This window comes from Anopheles ziemanni, chromosome 2 (assembly GCF_943734765.1).
Source record: "Anopheles ziemanni chromosome 2, idAnoZiCoDA_A2_x.2, whole genome shotgun sequence".
NCBI classification, from domain to species: Eukaryota; Metazoa; Arthropoda; class Insecta; order Diptera; family Culicidae; genus Anopheles; species Anopheles ziemanni.
In genome coordinates this window covers 12722781-12739082 of record NC_080705.1, presented here as the reverse complement: position 1 = coordinate 12739082, position 16302 = coordinate 12722781, and the positions used below count along the sequence as shown (strand labels likewise).

General features: G+C 44.5%; 3 protein-coding genes and 1 pseudogene across 3 annotated transcripts; 3 read left to right on the top strand and 1 right to left on the bottom strand.

Annotated features, from left to right (window-relative positions):
- On the top strand, nt 1-6143 carry LOC131292988 (uncharacterized). Its single transcript, XM_058321068.1, has 4 exons — nt 1-528; nt 1310-2290; nt 2534-3421; nt 4719-6143. Exons 1-4 carry the CDS (start codon nt 17-19, stop codon nt 6064-6066), a joined length of 3729 nt encoding a protein of 1242 aa, XP_058177051.1. The 5' UTR covers nt 1-16; the 3' UTR covers nt 6067-6143.
- Nucleotides 6092-9480, top strand: LOC131292987 (uncharacterized). Its single transcript, XM_058321066.1, has 3 exons — nt 6092-6129; nt 6382-7524; nt 8334-9480. The coding sequence occupies exons 1-3, from the start codon at nt 6092-6094 to the stop codon at nt 9478-9480; spliced, it is 2328 nt and encodes a 775-aa protein (XP_058177049.1).
- A 163-nt stretch (nt 9481-9643) lies between these two features.
- On the top strand, nt 9644-11119 carry LOC131292986 (serine protease inhibitor 28Dc-like; annotated as a pseudogene).
- An 852-nt stretch (nt 11120-11971) lies between these two features.
- LOC131281574 (uncharacterized) lies at nt 11972-12610 on the bottom strand. The gene is made up of 2 exons (XM_058310917.1): nt 12563-12610; nt 11972-12492 (listed from the first exon to the last, which is right to left on the bottom strand). The coding sequence occupies exons 1-2, from the start codon at nt 12608-12610 to the stop codon at nt 11989-11991; spliced, it is 552 nt and encodes a 183-aa protein (XP_058166900.1). The 3' UTR covers nt 11972-11988.
- Nucleotides 12611-16302: the final 3692 nt, after the last annotated feature.

The window sequence follows — 16302 nt, the reverse complement described above, 5'->3', positions numbered from 1 at the left end:
GTAACGACGAATCAGGATGCGTTCAGGATTCGTCACATCCTGGATGCTGGCGGCGGTGGTACTGGCCACTCTGCTAGCCGTTATCCCCGCCAGTGCTCAGAGGGGCGACTTTAAGAAGGCGGTGCCGCATCAAAAGCTGGAACGACTTCAGGCAAATCCTGCCAGTGTGAACCAGGTCTCGGATAGTGTAACCAACCTGGCGCAGAAAATTGCCCGCGCGATCGCGAGCCCCAAGAGCAAGACAGAAATCTTCTCCCCGGTCAGCATTGCGGGAGCCTTATCCCTGCTGCTGTTGGGGGCTAGCGGTCGGACACAGCAGGAGCTGATGCGCGTGATGGGCTTCAACGATGGCCAGTTATCGTTCCAGGAGATTCACTTCGCCTTTGGGCGTCTCTTCCAGGACCTGGTAGCGAACGATCCGACCCTGGTGCCGTTGGTAACCTGGCGCGTGAATGATAAGTGCAATCGGTACGACGAGGAGGACGACTACGAGGACGAGTTTCCGCCAGCGAACACGACGGCCAACACGTAAGTGATCTTTTATCGTTTCTTCTCTTTTTTTTCTTCTTCCTTCCGCTACTGCTCTCTTCCTATCTCACACCTACAATCTGCTTATCTCCCCGTATGGGGTTCGATTTTGGTCACGGGCTTGCAAGAACCCACACAAATATTCCGAATGTCACGATTTGAGTCTTTGCTCATGTTTCCGTTTGCGACCGTTGGCCCTACCTTTACTCCCACCGCACAGTCAAACACGGGTTGTCACATTTTTTGTTCATAGCGGATCGTCCGGCAAGAGGGGGGATTTGGGAGTCGGTGGTGCTGGTCACATGGCATAAAAACGTTTGCGCCGAGCGATAATTTAAATGAGTGCAACTGGGTAGGTTGTCATTCTTGAGCTTTTTTTCAAAAGTTGCATTTAGACACTTATTTAAAGTTGATTATACTGGTGGCGGTGAGCGTACAGAATTTGGCTTATTGCAATATAACTGCTTACGTGTGAAATAAAGTCGATGTGCACATAAGCCGAATGCGCCGAAATTGGGACTATTGGTCCTACGAGTTTGGTACAAACATTCAGGGATCGCGGGAACATTCAGTACTTGTTTAATCCAGCTCTTCAATCCCAACTCCGGGATAGTAAGACGCGGGAACCGATGTCGGCATGTAATTTTCCATTGGCAAACAGACCAACAATTCGTAATAACCAATAGGTGTGTGTGTTTTTCCTCTTTAATCAACCATCTTTCTACCGTACCTATGTTCCTCCTTGTATCAACAACCTCTCCCACCTCGAACTACCCTACAGATCACCGAGCCATCGGATATCGGTGGTGAACGGTATGTTTCTGCAGAAGGGCCTCAAACCGGCCGACCGTCTGGTCAGCGTCATGCGCCAGTTCTACCAGAGCACCGTGAACAATCTGGACTTTGAGCGTGACCCGGGTGGTGCGGCCGCATACATTAACGAATGGTGCTCCCGCGAGACCAATGGAAAAATCCAGGATATGGTGAGCGCACAAATGCTGTCCAACTCGCGCATGATCGTTGCCAGCGCCGTCTACTTCAAGGCGCAGTGGGAGACGACGTTCTCGCCGTACGGCACGCGGCCCCGTCCGTTCTACCTCAATGGACGGCAGCAGCCCCCGATCGACGTGGAAATGATGGCAACCACCGGTTGCTTTCCGTACTTCGACGCGACGGCCCAGTTCGATGTGCAAATTATTGGACTGCCGTACGAAACAGGAATATCGACAATGTACATCGTGGTGCCGAACGGATCTACCCGGGAAATTCTTCAACAAAAGCAGTCCATCCTCGGAGCGGACCAGCTGAACTGGATGATTGATCAAATGAGGACGAAGAAGGGCATGATAGTGCTACCGAAACTATCCATTACCAATCGCATCGAGTTGAGTAATGTGCTGCAACAGCTCGGCGTGCGTGATCTTTTCGATCCGGTACGGAGCAACCTATCGCGGGTGCTTGATGATACGGCCTCGCAAACAGATTCGCAACAGGCAATCCCTTCCAGGCAGCCGCCTCCACAGCAGCAGGAGCAACCGACCAGACCGAATGTACAGGCCGTTGCTTCCCGATTCGAACCTCCAGCATCAACCGCTACGTCCGGAAATCGACCGACAAGTGCGCCGGTGATAAGACCTACGACATCGCAGCCATCGCTCCAACAATTCAACAAACAGCAGCAACTGCAGCAGCAACAGCAGCAGCAACTACAACAGCAATTGCAGCAGCAGCAACTACAACAGCAACTGCAGCAGCAACAGAAGCAACAGCAGCAGCAGCAGCAGCAGCAACAACAGCAACAACAACAACAGCAACAACAACAGCAGCCAGCAGCTCAGTCTCGACCACAGCCGAAACCTGCATCGCAGCAATCGCAGCCGCAGTCTCAGCAGCCCAACACAATCGGGCAAGCAATGTCCTTCCCATTGGAAGCACGTGAATGTAATCTGGTGGAAAGCTGCCAATACACATCAACCAACAAATGCACGTGTTGGCGGAAATCTAGCAACTATGATGCGGCCGGTTGCGGTACGCAAGTAGCAAGCTACGAAAGTAGTGACGTCGGTAAGCGGTGCGTTTTCGGAATTGGAAACAACATCATAGGAACGACGTACATCTGCATCAAAAAGAACTATAAGCCCGAGACACAGTTCCAGAGCCAAGCCCACTGTGAACAGTATGGGTGTATTTACTTTAGTAATCAGTGCTATTGCTGCCAGCAATATCCTCAAGGTAACGTTCCGATCGCGCAAACAGTCCCTCAATCGGCCGTCGCGTCACGTTTCGACGTCGAGGCAAATCGCCCCGCACAGCCACAGGCCCCGGTGGTAGGTTACAATGGTCTGCAGCAAAGTTGTGAGGTCGTCAAAAGTCTGAACAGTTTACAAGCTTGTGAACTCTATCGATTCCGCTGGTTAGCTTACCAGGGCGTGTGTGTTAACGACGCAACGTGCCGACCGGTCCGCAGAAGTAAGCGCCAGCTGCAACGGCAGCAGGAACCATATCCTGCAATACAATTTCCACAAGAACCACAGCAGCGACAGCAGCAGCAGCAACAAACACAGCAACCATGGCAACAAGGTGAACTTCAAAATCGACAGCAACAGCCGCAGGTCCAAACACAACAGCTACAAATTCGGCAACAACAGCAGGCTGAGGTTCAAAATCAACGGCAATCGCCAGCACTGCAGAGGCAGAGTGATGCGCCATTGTTTGTTAATCAAATCATCACCCAGGTGAAGCTGGACGTGAACGAGCAGGGCACGGAAGGTGGTGCCGTTACGCTCGCACTCATCGACCGCATCGGGCCGGGTTACACGGTTCAGGTGGATGGTCCGTTCCTGGTTTTGATTCGTCACGACAACACCAAGGCCATGCTGTTCTATGGGGCGGTGTACGATCCGCGACCTTAACTTAACCGGCTCGCAGTGCTGTATGTGGCACTTTGCTCCGCCAAATGTAAACTAAGCAATTTCTATTCCTTTCTACCAGTATTCATTAGACCGGAGCGGGTATTACTTGTAAGCCCAATAAAACGTGTTGAAACCAGCTTACTTTACACTGTGTCCGCTCAAGCTTAAAAAATCACACCTGATTGAGTAAAGAAACTTACCGAAATGTTGGAAAACTATACGCGAAGAAACACTTCTGAATACAGTTGCTGATTTTTCTCCCTCACATTTTCTGTATAGATTTTAGCAAATTTTCACGCACCATGACGACCACTAGCCACTTCTTATTCGCACTTTTCACTGGGCAGATATTCAGGAATGGTCCTGGTCTGTTGACCTTTAAAGCCGCCAGAACTCTCAGAAAAACCGAAACTTCTTCGGACAAGTTGAAAACTAGTCAAACACGTTTTAGAACACCCTAGACTAGCTTTACGCGGTCTATTCATTTCCACCGCCTGCTACGCAAACTTCCATGCAAATGACAAAGATATGATTGTGTACGCACTTGTTTTCTAATCGATTAGAGTAGAAGATGTTCTGATGAAAAATTTGGGGATTTTCTGTACAACCAATTAAACCTGGAATCAAGTGGCAGCCTAATTAAATTACGCAACTTTATTGCTTATTGAATCGGTAACACTTCAAACAGTCTAGACATACGTATAGCCTCGAATTTCAGAACGCGACGTTGCGACGGTAAGATATTCGTAGCTAAACTCTAGACGGTTCATAAATATGTATGACCACATTGAAGATTGGATGGTCTTTTTTTGGCTTTCGTCCGCTTTTTTTGCTGTTAAATACGTCAGAAGATTACCGGATTCGATAATTCGATGGTGTCAGACAGGGAGGGGACGGTTATGTTTGCACTATTCGTTTGTCACTAACCTTCACCTAAAGTCGCACGTTGGGTTAAAGTTTATGTAATAACGTGATTTGGAGTGCTAATAATGGTTCCTGGTCTGCTATTGGTGAGTATTTGGAGTTTATTTTCTTTATAGTTTCTGTTTCGGGTATAAAGTATTTTCTTTAGTTCGTAGTTGAAGTTGACAGTGTTTACAACTAACAAACAAATCTTTTGTGTGGTATTTTACTTTGCTAGACAAGTTGGCTGCGAAGGTGATCTTGAGTGCAATGACAAAAGGAAATATAAAAAAGATACAGTAATACATAATACAGCATAATTGGACCATTTCACCAAATTGAAATAGATCGTTTTTCCTTTTTGTGTAATTTTAGACTGCCGTACGAGTTCGACCCAACGGTGCACGAAATATCGCTTGCCAATGGCGTTTTCCTACACCAGGACTACCGATTGAGTAACTCATACCGTAATCACTCGGCGTACCTGTACAACTCGGAAGTCCAGGCGCTCGATTTCGCCGGCAATCCGACCGGTTCGACGAAGACCATCAACGAATGGGTCAGTGAGAAGACGCACGGTAAAATCCCGAACATCCTTGCCTCGATATTGCCACCAAGCACATCCATGGTGCTCGCCAGTGCCATGTACTTCAAGGCCCTGTGGGAGGAAACGTTCATCGACGGAGCGACACGACCGCGAGAGTTCTTTCCAAACGGCAAAGAGCACCCATCGGTGATGGTAGACATGATGGCGCACGGTGGTTGCTTCCCGTACTACGAGTCGCCGGAGCTGGACGCGCGCATCCTCGGCCTGCCGTACAAAAACAGGCTCACGACGATGTACGTCATCATGCCAAATAATTCCAACCGCGAAAAGCTGCGGAAGCTGGTAGCGACGCTTGATGCCACAAAGTTGAACCAATTGATCGCCCGTATGGCAATGAAGACGACGATCATACTGTTCCCCAAGATGCACGTTAGCGAAACGCTTGACTTAAAGTCGGTTCTGCAGAAGATTGGCGTGCAGACGCTGTTCGATTCGAGGCATAGCAATCTCTCTTCCATGGTGACGGAAACTGATCCCGAGGGGGATCAGTTTTATAACCGTTTGCAAGCTCCAACATTTTCGCCCGCACCTGAACTACGACCTACCGTTAACATGCCAGTGTACGAACCTAATAGGAAAACGACAATGGGTCCGAATAATGATCTGAAAGAATCGCTAATATTCTCACGATTTGGTAATAACGATTCGGACTCGAACGAACAAACCGATAGCACCGGTACCGAAATGGGAGAGAAAACCACTCATGCGATGAATCCGACGACAACGCAACTCCCGGAGAAGCATAGAAAGAAACGGGACATAACGTACAAGGCACCAAGCAGTCGGCACGTCCAGGGTGGTCCTCTTAGCAGCAAAGATTTCATCCTTAACAAGCGCATTGTCAAGGAAAAGGGTTCGGTAGGGAAGAAGAGTGTCCGAAGGCGCTCGAAGCGTAGCCAGGTGAGCGTGCAGAATCTGTACGTCAGCAACGCGGTGCACCAGATCGACCTCGAAATCAACGAAACGGGTACGGAAGGTGGTGCAGCAACGATCGTGACCTTGAACCGGTCCGGCACCAGCGTCGTATTCCGAACGGAAGCACCCTTCTTGCTGCTGATCCGCAACGACATTACGACGCTACCGTTGTTCTACGGTGCCGTTTATGACCCGAGATAAGTTAATGCCGTTTAGATAGGCTACAATGAGGAGCAGTACGACTGCTACGAATCCAGTGCAATGGTCCAGCTAGCGAGACCTCTTTTAATTATGATTTTATAAAAAATGAAAAATAATCAATTATTGTATAACTCTAAACACAGTACATTAAATAAATGTAACTATTTTATCCAACAAACGTGTCGGTTCGATCACTTGTAAGATTTTGATATTTTACCATTTAATCAATGTTCCTCACTTCTTGGAAACATAACAACTTGCAAACGATATAAACTGGTTCCCTCATTTCAACCATCTTCTTCTCTGTTGCCGTAGGAAAGATCTCGAGATTCAGGTCGGTAACGCAATCTTTGCGAAAGAAGGAACCACCTTCGACACTCGCTACAACAAGGTGGCCGAGGACCTATACAAAAGCAAATTGCAGCAGCTGGACTTCGAGGGCAATGAAGCAGGCGCCGTACGTACGATCAACAGTTGGGTCAACAAAGAGACGCACGGTCGAATATCCGACATCATTTCGCACGTTAGCCCCGAGACGATCATGATTATTGTTAATACACTCTACTTCCGAGGACTCTGGGAGGAAACATTCCAACCGATGGCTACCAAGAACCGACCCTTCTTCCCAAATGGTCCGACAGAGGCCTCAATCGATGTGCCTATGATGGCCAAGAGTGGCTGCATGCCATACTACTTCTGGCCGGAGGAGAACATCCGCGTTCTGGGTGTACCGTACAAGCAGAACGTTACAATGTACATCCTCATGCCGACGAATTCGACCCGCAGTTTGGTGCAAGCGTTGCAGGGGAAAATCGATGCGAAGATGATGAACAATTTGATTGCGAAAATGCGAATGAAATCGGTAACTCTGCTCATGCCGAAGATGCACGTATCAAATTCGATCAGTCTGAAAGCGGTGTTGGAGCAACTGGGTGCAGCTACACTGTTCCAGCGCGAATCGGCCGAGTTGAGTCGTGTACTACAAAGCCGACTCGGAGAAGATGACGATCCATCAGTTTCGGACGAGGATTTCTTCGCACAGCTCGAGGATACTAGGGACAACGCCATACGCAAGCTAACTAAGAAATTTGAGAATTGTACAGTATACGACAACATCGGAATCGGACGCCCTGCCTGCCTGAAGAGTGACCGATGTGATTGGGGTGCGGGATCATGTGTCTGCTGCTTAGATCAGGAAGAGGATTTCCGACGACGTCGGCGAGACACTTCTTTCAACATGGCTACCGAAAACAAAACAATCCTTTACGTGAGCGAAATGCTGCACAAGGTGGACCTGACTGTGAACGAGGTCGGTACGGAAGGAGGCGCTGCCACGGCCACGCTTATCGATCGAATTTCCTCGCAGATCACTTTCCACGCCAACGGACCCTTCGTAATGGTGATTCGAGAGGAAACTACCCGTTTGCCACTGTTCTACGGGACTGTGTACAATCCGAAGTAGAGTAATTGTGGATCCCATGTGAACGAATACGAACAATTTTACAAGATCAATAAAGTTTTAAATACTTAAAACATTCGATTGTATTAATAATATTCTATAGCGAACTGTCATATCACATCTACCTGTTGTTGGTTTAAATAAAAAATTAGCGAAGAGTCATATTTCAATTGGTATCGAAAGTGATCAAGTAGGCCCGGTTGATGACTGTTATCTGTAGTAGAGCAATATTAATCTGTTTGAAAGCGTTGTAGGTTTTTACCATTTGCCAGCAGTTGATGATTTAGCAAAAAACTATAAGACTTAATAATATAGCTGCTGCTCTCCATTCCCGGACAAATTCAATATCAAGTTCTCCATTAGACGGTGCAAAAACAAATACCGTGTACGTTTACCAAAGAAAGGTAAGAATTCATTCCCCCAATGGAGCCCGCAATATAAATTCCTGTAGCTCAAGAGCTTGTGATTAATTAATCCAACTGAGAAATCATTTTTGAGAAAGAGTATTTGCGAAATGTGTTTAAAAATGAATTAAACCCAAAAATGGCACTATTATACGCACAGGCCGTTCTATACCTTTTCGCGTATACTGTGTTAGCAAAACCCTGCAGCCAATTCTCCGATGTTCGCTCTAATTCCTAATCTATTGCCAAAATCATAGCATATTTTTTATCATTCTTTCCTTCTTTCTGCTTCATTATCTGCCTTTGTAACTACGGGTAGGGTACGAAAGAAATGTTTGCTACAAAATTATCAAATATTTTGCCCAGATTACTAACAGCCACTCGTGGCTTTTCTGTCGTCTTAGGAAAGATCTCGAGATTCAGGTCGGTAATGCCATCTTTATGAAGAAAGGAACTTCTTTTGATAGTCCTTACAATACACTGGCCAAGGATCTATATCAAAGCAAATTGCAACAGCTGGACTTCGAGGCAAATGAAGCGGCCGCCGTGAAGATCATCAACAACTGGATTAGCAACGTGACACACCGTCGAATTTTGGATATTGTCACCCATATAAGCCCCGAGACATCGATGTTGATGGTTAATACTCTCTACTTCCGAGGACTCTGGGAGGACGCATTCCAACCGATGGCTACCAAGAATCGACCTTTCTTCCCAAATGGTCTTACTGAGGGTTCGATCGATGTGCCTATGATGGCCAAGAGTGGCTGCATGCCATACTACTTCTGGCCGGAGGAGAACATCCACCTTCTGGGTATACCGTACAAGCAGAACGTTACAATGTACATCCTCATGCCGACGAATTCGACCCGCAGTTTGGTACAAGAGCTCCAGGGGAAAATCGATGCGAATACGATGAACAATTTGATTGCGAGAATGCGAATGAAGTCCGTCACCCTTCTGTTGCCGAAGATGCGCTCGTCTAACGCAATCAGTCTAAAAGAAGTGCTAGAGCAACTGGGCGCACCTTCTATGTTTAATCACGATGAGGCAGACCTATTTCGTCTATTTCGTTGGATCAATGAAGACGAACGATATGATTCATATGGGGACCTATTGAGTATACTGCAAGATACCAAGGAGAACGCAATACGCAGGCTGCATCAACGAAACGCAAACTGTACGAATTACTCCAACATCGGAGTTGGGCGTTCAGCTTGTTACACGGGTGTACTATGTGAGTGGGGTGCGGGCTCGTGTGTCTGCTGCTTAGAAATCGATCAGGAAGATGATTTCCGACGACGTCGGCGAGACACTTCTTTCACCATAGCAAACGAAAACCAAACAATCCTTTACGTGAGTGAAATGCTGCACAAGGTGGACCTGACCGTGAACGAGGTCGGTACGGAAGAAGGCGCTGCCACGACCACGAATACCGATCAAATTGTCTCGCAGATCACCTTTAGCATCAATGGACCCTTCGTAATGGTGATTCGAGAGGAAACTACCCGTTTGCCACTGTTCTACGGGACTGTGTACGATCCGAAGTAGAGTAATTCTGGATACCACGTAAAAGTAAGATCAATAAAGGTTTACTTCAAACATTTGATCGTCTTCATAGTACTCTATAGCCAACTGTCATATCACATGGTATCGGTTTTTAGTTTAGAAAACACTTACCGAAGAGTCGTATTTCTATTGGTCTATTCAAATCATGTTTAACCTGTGATGGCACTACAATACACGGGCCATTCTATCCCTTTTCGTGTATAGTGTGTTAACAAAACCCTGCGGCCAGTTTTCCGATCTTCGCTCTTATTTCTAATCTATTGTCAAAATCTTAGCATATTTTGCATAATTTTTCCCTCTTTCTGCTTCATTCTATCTGCCATTTTAACGACGGTTAGGGTAAGAAAGCAATGCTTACTAAAAAATATAATTTTTCTAAAACTTGAAATTGCCGTTGAACTTTTTTCCATATCCAATAATAATCAAGATTGATATCAAGAATATTGCCCAGATTACTAACAACCTACCACTGGCTTTTTCTGTCGTCTTAGGAAAGATCACGAGATTCAGGTCGGCAATGTCATCTTTATGCAGAAAGGAACTACTTTCGATAGCCCCTACAATACACTGGCCAAGGACCTATATAAAAGCAAATTGCAACAGCTGGACTTCGAGGTAAATGAAGCGGCCGCCGTGAAGATCATCAACAACTGGATTAGCAACGTGACACACCATCGGATTGTGGATATTGTCTCCCATATAAGTCCCGAGACGTACGTTGCTGATCGTTAACACTCTCTACTTCCGAGGACTCTGGGAGGACGCATTCCAACCGATGGCTACTAAGAACCGCCCCTTCTTCCCAAATGGTCCAGCTGAGGGTTCGATCGATGTGCCTATGATGGCCAAGAGTGGCTGCATGCCATACTACTTCTGGTCGGAGGAGAACATCCGCGTTCTGGGTATACCATACAAGCAGAACGTTACAATGTACATGCTCATGCCGACGAATTCGACCCGCAGTTTGGTACAAGAGCTGCAGAGGAAAATCGATGCGAAAATGATGAACAATTTGATTGCGAGAATGCGAATGAAGTCGGTCACCCTTCTGTTGCCGAAGATGCGCTCGTCTAACGCAATCAGCCTGAAAGAAGTGCTAGAGCAACTGGGTGCACTTTCTATGTTTAATCGCGGTGGGGCAGACCTGTTACGTCTATGTCGTTGGTCCTGGAGAGACGAATCGGATGAAGATGAGTGCCTAGGAAGTATGCTGCAAGATACCAAGGAGAACGCAATACGCAGGCTGCATCAACGAAACCCGAACTGTACGATTTACCCCAACATCGGAATTGGACGCCCTGCCTGCCTGAAGAATGGACGATGTGAGTGGGGTGCGGGCTCGTGTGTTTGCTGCTTAGATCCGGAAGATGATTTCCGACGACGTCGGCGAGACACTTCTTTCACCATGGGAATCAAAAATATTTACGTGAGCAAAATGCTGCACAAGGTGGACTTGACTGTGAACGAAGTCGGTACGGAAGAAGGAGCTGCCACGGCTACGAATACCGAACAAATTGTCTCACAGATCACCTTTAACATCAATGGACCGTTCTTAATGATGATTCGCGAAGAAACTACCCGTTTGCCACTCTTCTATGGTAATGTGTACACTCCGGTGTAGGAAATTTTGATAATCATTAATGATTATTTACATTTTTTTTAACGGACAATTAGTTATGTAAGAGGGTAAAACATTTGGCTTACTACTCCAATGATGCCCAAACGATCGCTAGTAAAAAACCAAAATTATTGAAATTGGATCTCGAGTGTATTCTCTACGGCACGTTACATCAGAATTGGCTTAAAAATTAAGTTATATTAGCCCTGAAACAATAATGATAATTATCATTCCTTTTCCTTTTGAGGATTAATCCTCATTCACTCAATTTTGTTTTTCTACTGAGTTTGAAATGGACCATAATTTTAGAATGCATAAAAGGTTCAGGAGACAACATACAAATGTTATATTCATAAATTATTCATTTTATGTAATTCAATTCTACACCAACCCCATTTACCCAATATGGAAGTTTGTTCTTTGATTGACGATATACTACGATATCTTAACAATTCGGAATACAATAAAAACTATCAACCTCATTCGACATGACTAATTTTTGATTATTTCCCGACTCTATTGTTGACAAAGCATGTAATGGATTGATAAACGATTAATCTTACACTTCTGAGCACCTCGTTTTCCTTGGTTTCATTTGTTTTCAGCTGATGTAGGTTATAAGATATGATAACCTCCTTAATATTTACGAATCGATGCACAATTATAAGTACTTCAACAAAATTGTTCTTTACTTGATCCGGAAAAGCCCAGATGACGGGGGGTTTTACTGCATTGCAGTAAACAATGTTAAAAAACTAAATATAAATATATGTACATACCTGATATAAAAAACTTTCTCTCAGAGTTTTACTTGGAGTACATGGTCACAAAATCAGATAGGTTAAAGCAGAGCTTCTTTATTCACTGATCAGCTAGGCACCACACTGAACAGCTGCTTCAAGATGTCGTATCACTTCATCCACCTGTTCCCGTTCCATTTCGAAGCTGACGGTTTTTGGTCTCGAATCTACATCACGACACGCAAACACTACCGTGCACAATTGTTTGCGAAGCGAGGCCAAACTACTGCTTCCCATGACCCAGCTTACATCCCAATCGAACGATTCTACCAACGGTACGCCACCCTCCCGGCGATTAACCTCATCGATAAGCCGCTGTGCGATTTCCGGCTTTCGAAGATTCACGATTTCCACCACTCGCTGCTGGCGAATCGCAGGGAGTTGGCTAAAGTGTGCTCGTAACTGGTCCTCATCGAGTTCGCCGACGCAATACTTTCGTATGACATTTTCGAACAATTTCAGCGTATTTTTCAGCTCGTCGCTGTTCGACGGGTGGCCCAGCAGACTGGCCAGTCGGTCACGGGTGCGTTGGGTACGGGGCAACTCGACTATGTAGTCGATCAGCAGAAATATTACCTAGAACAACAAGTTGACGAAAGTGAGATTCCTCTAGGAAACAAGTGAAACCGCTGTGATCCGAACTTACCTCGGTAAAGTCTTCATCTGTTGTCGTTTTGACGATTATATCGTGCATTTCTTAACAAAATCTTCACGCAAATCGAAGAAAGGACAGTAAACACCAATCTGATGGGCGCAATGAGTTTGACAGATTTCGCGTTAGCGCAAGGCTACAAGGTTACTTCACAGGTTGTGTTGAACAGTTTGACAGCCAAACATTATAACACTTTCGAATGAACCGTTGTACTGTCTTGTGTAGAAATTCCGCATGGGTTGTAAAAAATGCTTGAATTTTATCAAAAAAAATTTTATCAAAAAAACATGGTTCAATCAAAAGTTAAAAAAAACCATAACAAAAACATTATTACGCTTTTTTTTCGTTCTCTCTAGTACATTATCTTTATTCATTTATTTTGATTTCCATTTGAAGAATGATTCATTAGATGCGTCAAAAACTCTAAAGTTTACAGCTTACAAGACAGCTTTACCCTCGAACGATAAATGAAAACCGGATCAGGTGAGAAAGGAAGGAGATCTAACTGCAACCAGATTGACGGTACATATTAAGCCTATCTTCTTCCTCCTACGCCACGGTAGGATGTAACTGGCAAAATTCCAGGGTAAACGGTGTCTAACTTTGTCCATTCGCTGTAATATAAGATCATTGATTCTTCTAAGCTACAAAGTGGGTTTCATAGGGTTTCAAACTGGATGAAATTTTCGCTATGTTCGGTAGCATTTAGGAAGGAAAATCTACCGACCAACCAACCTCTTGATTCGATCTATCAGCACACACTGACCCTGTCGGTTCTTGGTGCACCTTATTTGTGGTTTCCTGTGGTGTGATGACATAGCATCCCGGATACGATGGATAAATTATGCAAAGTGGTTACTTTATGTTGCTGTCTGTCTTCTCTACCTTGAACATGTTTTTGGACTCGTCTAGACTGGACTTTAAATTGACCGTACGTATTTGTGTATATTTTAAGTTTATATTCATATTAAAAACGCACCCCACAGTTGTTGTCCTCGTCGTTTTTTTGCTTAGTAAAGACAAACAAAATTATTGGCCTTTGAACGGACAGATTGTTGCGGTGCTCCTCTGACCTATCGCCCAACCTTACTTTTTCCCTTCTCGAACGATACGGTCCTTATGGGTTTTTGTTTTCAAACGTTACGTTTTTTTTTAACGTTATTAATTGTAATAATTTTTTGAAGGATACAAAATATTTGATCCTCAGACAGTTTCTACGTTACCTCTTTCCAGCCACGTGAGTTAAAGTGTTGAACTACCTGTTGATGATAAAACCAAAACTGAGTCGGGACTTCCTACCCTTGGCGTTCGTATCAAAAAAACTCCCCCAACATCGTTTTGCAATAGTTAAAATGTCTAATGCTCCAAACACGTTGAACACATTCCGGATTCACATTATCGTGCTCCGGGAATACGAACCAAAAATAAAAGGTGTATATGCTTCAACTTTGGTTTTCCCATAAAAACTGGCCCATTATTACGTGTCAAAGGCTACCTATTATCGGCGAGTGCCGTGTAGTGATGTGATGATGATAAAATCATGAAGTGGAACATGGTGGTTGGCGCCTTACGATGGAAGGTATTTCGTGGTTTATCAGTACTTCTTCAGTGAGGCAGTCTTTCATTTCGATTAGTCGGTGTACACGTTGACGCTGCGCAAACGATGCGAATGCTTTCACTCAAGGTAGTTTGTTTCAGTGCAGAATTGTTTGTGTTTGTTTTGCTTTTGGATACCGCGGATACCGTAGCCATCCGGTTGCTCAAAGGGCACAATATGTTGGTAGCTCCTCAAAATATATAACTGTAGAAAAACTAAAATCCCAAGCACTGATAGGCTTCTCGGTGAGGTGTAAAGATGGCCCAGTTGCCCATGCACCGTCCGTTCGTTGCAGTATTTCGAATCACGTGAATTGTAGTTCAGCTTCATTTGTAGTTTGTTTTTAATTAGTAACGTTTGGGTACTTTTCAACGTTCCTCTACCTAACCGATTCCATTCGGTAATTTTTTCAAACACATTTTATTTCCCTTCCCCTGTGGCAACTCATCTATCTTCCGTATCTCCTTATGAAAACGGCTGTGTATTTGCTTCGAATTATGATTCTACGACATTATTATTAGTTCTGCTTGTTTCATTCTCCCCGCTCTCCATTGTAAGACTAATTGTTTGTATTATTTTCTAAATATATAAAATTAAAAATACAAATAGTTTTACCTTCAATTCTCGTGTAATAGTTTCCCGTGCTTTGTCTTACTCGTTTTATGGTATTCGTTTTAAAAACTTCGTATCGTCCAAACATCAAATCGATAGCGTCTGAACTGGGCTACTGCTATCGTTAAATATTATATATTCTACGTGAATCGTCGCCATGCACATCGCCCCTTCTGCGGGTCGAAGGTGACGACACAGAACTCGGTATTCAACAGTGCCATGAGAATGCTGTTCAGCCTTTTGAGAGCAATCCCTGTTGGAATTGTGGGTGTGGTGTTGATGATAAGAACGGGGAAAAATTTACAATGTGTATCGAAAACAAGACATGAACTGTTCTGCGGCATTTTACTATCTTCTCAAACCTGCAATAAGGGTATTAAATAATAATAATCATCCAGCAGGTTTAAGTGAAAGTTAATGAAACAAAGGCATGGAGTGCTCAAGATGTTTGTCAATGCAGTTTTGCTCCAACGCTTTTGTTTATCAGAGTCACATCCTCCAGCCACAAAAAAGCAAACTAACCACAAGAATGATAAATAATGCAAAACATATCAAAATAAAAGAATAAAACCTACCAAAAGAAATCAATACAGGGCCTCTGCTTCTCACGCAAGGATTTGTGTCCCTAGATAAATATAGAACATATCAACAAATCCACTATGTGACCAGTGCAAGTCGTCCTCGATTTTCATACTTTCGCTAACGTCGCCAATTGAGGAGAGCCTTCCGGCGTGGGTTTTGATTGAAAAGGTTTATTTATTCTCTTCTTCGCATAATCATCATTAAAAGAAAAAATAAAGTAGTACAAAGGACAGGATCGCGCGCTATTGTATGCTCCTCGCTTCAACGTATTCCCTCCTTCATCTCCCTTTGTCGATCCCATATCAAGAGACTACCACTAAACACACACACACACTCACACAAGTACATTGCTCCAACAGCAAACGAATTGATCCTCATCTTCTTGCAACGGTATCCCCACATGGCCAGAACCTTCGTTCAAACGGTATCGGTGTGCGGACACACTTTGATAAGATTTTTTAGCTCGGTAGCACACAGCGCACTGTTCAATCGATTCATAATCGCTTTTCCAAAAGGACATCTTGATCGTGAGCTATTTCGTGGAGTCGATACGCTTGTACTGGCTTCTTGTTTCTTGTATGTGCGTGTGCGTGTGTGTTTTTCTTTTCCAAATTACAAATTTCTACAATATAATGAAGGATGAGGTGTTGTGTCGATTCAAATCCCTAGACCTTTTCTTCCTGCTAGACAACCTCTTTGTAAGCCTAAATTCTCTATCGATAGATACGAGGAGATGGGAGATTTCTATTTCAGAGTTTTGTTTCCACATGCAGTAACAACTCATCGGCGTGCCTCTGAGACCACACTGACGAATGAAAGTTGCCCAACTTTATGGGGAGATTATCAAAAATTAAAAAAATGACTTTGAAAGATTTAAAAGAAAACTTATCAGCGATGCAAATGATACAGAAAAAAACTCAGTGCTAAATTTGTGTAGATGTAC

Excerpts from the sequence above, each read along its gene's own strand:
- LOC131292988 (XM_058321068.1), top strand. The coding sequence starts at position 17 with ATGCGTTCAGGATTCGTCACATCCTGGATGCTGGCGGCGGTGGTACTG. Across the intron at positions 2,291-2,533 it reads CAACTGCAGCAGCAACAGAA|CAACTATGATGCGGCCGGTT; the intron begins GCAACAGCAGCA and ends GCGGAAATCTAG. Across the intron at positions 3,422-4,718 it reads ATGCTGTTCTATGGGGCGGT|ACTGCCGTACGAGTTCGACC; the intron begins GTACGATCCGCG and ends GTGTAATTTTAG.
- LOC131292987 (XM_058321066.1), top strand. The coding sequence starts at position 6,092 with ATGAGGAGCAGTACGACTGCTACGAATCCAGTGCAATG. Across the intron at positions 6,130-6,381 it reads GCTACGAATCCAGTGCAATG|GAAAGATCTCGAGATTCAGG; the intron begins GTCCAGCTAGCG and ends CTGTTGCCGTAG. Across the intron at positions 7,525-8,333 it reads GGGACTGTGTACAATCCGAA|GAAAGATCTCGAGATTCAGG; the intron begins GTAGAGTAATTG and ends CTGTCGTCTTAG.
- LOC131281574 (XM_058310917.1), bottom strand. The coding sequence starts at position 12,610 with ATGCACGATATAATCGTCAAAACGACAACAGATGAAGACTTTACCGAG. Across the intron at positions 12,493-12,562 it reads CAGATGAAGACTTTACCGAG|GTAATATTTCTGCTGATCGA; the intron begins GTAAGTTCGGAT and ends TTGTTGTTCTAG.